Here is a 3907-nt window from a genome sequence, read left to right on the forward strand (position 1 = left end):
GGCCCTCGGGTCTGGCATGGGCACTGCCAGGGAGACACACAAGAGCTCGTGAGCATCTGCACGACCAGTGCTGGGCCAAGACTGTCCCCCAGCGCTCTCGGGGCTCAGGCGGTGCGCAAGCCGTGCTAAGTGACGGGGGGCAGCCCCTCGCACAAGGCCAGAGCGCACCGAAGTCCCTTCCCTGGCTTCTGATTTTATCCCTCTCTTTCTGACTCTGGCTCTACCTCAGGCTCCTCATGGCACCTGGTGGCCAAACCAAGCGTGGGCGCCCCTGTGGCAGTCCCTACAAGCCCCTACAAGGACATCGACATCCTGCTGACTTGGGGCTGGGAGGAAAGCAAGACCTGGAAGGCTCCTGGTGGCAAGGTGTCAAAGGGGGCTGGATCCTAGGCACAGGCCCTCTCCAAGCAGGATCTCCTTTTCCACTGTTGGCTCTGTGCAAAGCACTAGCCTGTTCTCTCCTCCAGCGTCAACGGAAATCCTGCCTTCTCCTCTTCTTAACCCTGCCGGGCTACACGGAGTGATATACCAGTCCCCAGCCCTCAGCACAGCGAGGTGAAAGCTGCTCTCTTCACACTCCACAACGAGCTCCCGGAAGGAGGGAGCTGGCGGGTGCTGGGATACCTTGAACGCGTTCGATAGACGCAGGCCTGGCAGGTCCCACGGGCGAGAGCTGCAGGTTTCCTGGGCAAGCAGCAGGAAAAGAGGGAGAAGAGCAGACACGTAAATAGTGTACGCACACATGCACTCAGCCCTGGGGACAGTGCTGCCTGCAGGATCACCTCCAATCCCTGAAGTCCCCTGGAAAACCTTCAGAGAAGATGCCGCATGCCTGGCCTTATCAACCTCTTCCATTAACGCCACCTCTGCCTCCACAGGCGTGACAGCCAGCTTGGCACGGCCCTTCCCTAGCTCGCCACGTGAACATGCAGGGCAGGAGGATGTCCTGCCGAGAGGATCAGCACTCTGCGGGGCCATGCTGTGCCCCACAGCGCACAGCCAGCCAGCTTCTGCCCCTACCCACAGCTTCCCAGGGCACTACCCAGTGCCAGCTTTCTGTCTGCTCTCCAAAACCTTCCGGAAGATGGTGCCCACCCCAAAGAAAATGGGAGTCAGCTGCCTCTAAGGACCTAAGACCAGAGGATCTCAGAACAGGTTTGGCACGTTCCTGAAACAAGGCCTAGGATACAAGTCAAGGCAATAGGGGAGTCAACTACCCGCGTGCCTTATCACCGGGAGAACAGGGAACGCCTTGGCAGGGCTAACCCCAGCGCACGGCTTGATGGGGCAGCCACGCAACCTGTAAACCGTAAGGAATCCGGCTCCGGGGCTGGGCCGTACAGACCGTGCCTGCAGAGGGAAAGCCAAGCCATCACTCACCGGGAAATTCCCTGCCAAGCCTCGCACTCACGGTCGCAAGCAAAAGCGAAAGCCCAGCTCCCTCTGTCGGGCACGGCCCAGGGTGCGCTGGGAAGATGGGCAGAGGCGGCGGCGGCACAACCTGCTTCCCAGCACCCAGGCAGCAAAGGAGCAGGACAGGGACCAGAGAAGAGCAAGCTCTGCCTGCCTGCACAAGCACAGGGACAGACACGGGCCCAGGCAGATGGAGAACACAGGCACATCCCGCTCAGTGGGGTCTGTGGGGCTCAGCAGCTCTCCCGGCTCCCAGGGCACGGCTGCACAACACCGTGCAGAAAGCTGGGAGCAAACTGGTGGGTGGGCTGCGGCCCTGGAAGCAGGAAAGCTGCTACCACAGCACTGCCCCTAAGCAAACCAACCCGGGCGCAGGCCAGTGCTGCAGGAGCTGCCCCGGGACGGCAAGGCTGCGGGTAGCTGGCAGGGTCTCTTGGCACAGCCCTGCTCAGCACCCACGGCCTGGGCCCCCGCCAGAGCGAGACTCACGTGACACGCAGCACTAACTCCCGTCTGGTTTACCTTGTCCACGCTCCAAGGGGACTGGCCCTCCACCCGGCATCCCAACCTGCGGCTGCAGCCCACCTGAGAGGGAACAGGCAGAGATCAGATCCCTCCTCAGCCATTCCATCCGTAACCCATTCCTTTGGCCCTGAATACCTGCCCCCTCCCAGATCCTGGGGGAGCATCCGGAGATTGATTTTCTTGGCGCTGGTTCCCTCCAGAGACAAGCCAACTTTCTGGACCAGTGCTGACAGCAGCCACAACTACGGTATGGGACTACGTGTTCTCTCGCAGGGCTAAGTCCTCCAGTTAGGGGGAAGGTAGAGGGGGGCTGTCTGCAGGACCCACGTGCCCAGGGCACTGTTCAGCCAAAACCCACGCACTCACCTCCTGGCGCCATGGGGCCAGGGCCCGGTCCGGGCACAGAGGCTGCCATCTGTCCCGGGGCTGGCACTCCTCCCTGCATGGGTGGCTGCATCAGAGCAGGAGCGCCGTTTACGTGCAACCCACCCTGCCCAGGAGAGAAACCAGACATCAGGGAAGCTCTGCCACCTGGACACATGTGCCCCAGCTGGGAGAGACAGAGCTGGTGATGCCCATCTCTCCCCCACACAGCACCTGTGTCACGTAGGCTCTTACTAGGGGCTGCGGCTGGGACGAGGGGGTATTCTGCGGGTTCAGCTGGGCATTTGGCCCTGGCCCAGGCCCCGGCCCTGGCACTGGCTGCTGGTTGCCTGGGATCAGAGGAGGAACAGTGGTCTGGCGATGCAGGATTTTCTAGGGGCAGAAGAAGGAGAAAGGAGTTCTCTTCCACCCCCCTGTATATTGCCACCGATATCCTACCAACCCCAGATAAGGCAGCAAGAGACAAACCAGTGCGATCTCCGGGTCGACGATCCTCATGACCACCTGGGCCTGCAGCAGGGCATAAGCCAGCTGGGGGTTCTGAAGCAGCATGTTCCTGGCTTCCTGGGGGCTATTCTGGACACACAGCTGAGAAGACACACACAAATCAGAACTCTGGCAAGGCACAACAGAGGCTGCGAAAGCACAGGCAGAAGCTGGTAGAAGCTGTGCTCACGCAGAGTGCAGCACTCTGCCTCGCTCACCTTCATCTGCTTCATCAGCTCAAACATCTGCTCGGGCGGCAGGCTGGCTACTGCCCGGCTGATGGACTCAGGGGCATCTTCAGGACTGACAGGGTCCCCGTAGGGTGACTCTATGATGGGTGCGCCTGTGCCCAAGCCTGCAACAGAGTTTGTGACCTCATATGGCAACGTGAACCGGCCCTTTTTAACGGGCTCATCAGAAGGGAAGAACCACACCATTGCAAGAAAACGGAGCCAGTGAAACCAGGGATATCAGCTGGGAGAGAAAACACAGAGCTGAGCCCACGCATCCCTCTGCAAAACTACTCGCTGCATCGCTTGGAGCAGGTCAGCACTGCGAGGTCTCCTTGCCAGCCTCACGGAAGAGACACGCTTTGTAACGCTGAAAAGGCCAGGCCCAGCACAATATCAGTGCGCCCTCCACCACAAAACTCAGACTCACTCTTCAGTTCCTCCTTGTTCTTCTCACTGGCCGCATTGTCGACACGCAGGGCCCTCCCGCTGAACTCTCGCCCGTTCAGGTTCCGCATGGCACTGAGGGCTGTTTCCTGGTCTTGGTACTCGCAGAAGCCATAGCCCTTCGGCTTTCCTGTCTCCCTGTCATACACCAGCCTGCACAGCAAGGAGAGAACCACCACCGCTGAGGGCAGCGCAGGCATCGAGAAGCGTGCAGTGCCCACAGCTCTGTCACTTGGGAGGGGCCTACTGGGGTAAACCACACAGGAGCAGAGGGAAGGCGCTGGGGTCAGGTCTAAGCCAGAGCCAAAAGGCCTCCTGAATCCAGGCTGTCGGGTGTTCCCAGAGCTCCGGTGCCCAGGGAGGCCACCGTGCTTCCCGTGACCCCAAGTCCCATGTCTGATAGAATCACAGAATCATAGAAT

At 60.4% G+C, this 3907-nt stretch overlaps 1 protein-coding gene across 1 annotated transcript in view; it reads right to left on the bottom strand.

The window, feature by feature from the left end:
* LOC104515712 (cleavage stimulation factor subunit 2-like) overlaps positions 1 to 3638 on the bottom strand; it is a gene marked incomplete at both ends in the record, with an annotated part of 4205 nt that extends 567 nt beyond the window's left edge. The window contains 8 exon segments of the mRNA XM_010159796.1: positions 2 to 23; positions 625 to 684; positions 1936 to 1998; positions 2305 to 2428; positions 2557 to 2694; positions 2791 to 2910; positions 3027 to 3163; positions 3469 to 3638. Of these exon segments, the coding sequence (XP_010158098.1) occupies positions 2 to 23; positions 625 to 684; positions 1936 to 1998; positions 2305 to 2428; positions 2557 to 2694; positions 2791 to 2910; positions 3027 to 3163; positions 3469 to 3638 (834 nt within the window).
* Between the last annotated feature and the right edge of the window lie 269 nt (positions 3639 to 3907).

The sequence above is a fragment of the Eurypyga helias genome, unplaced genomic scaffold, assembly GCF_000690775.1.
Source record: "Eurypyga helias isolate BGI_N326 unplaced genomic scaffold, ASM69077v1 scaffold28389, whole genome shotgun sequence".
NCBI classification, from domain to species: Eukaryota; Metazoa; Chordata; class Aves; order Eurypygiformes; family Eurypygidae; genus Eurypyga; species Eurypyga helias.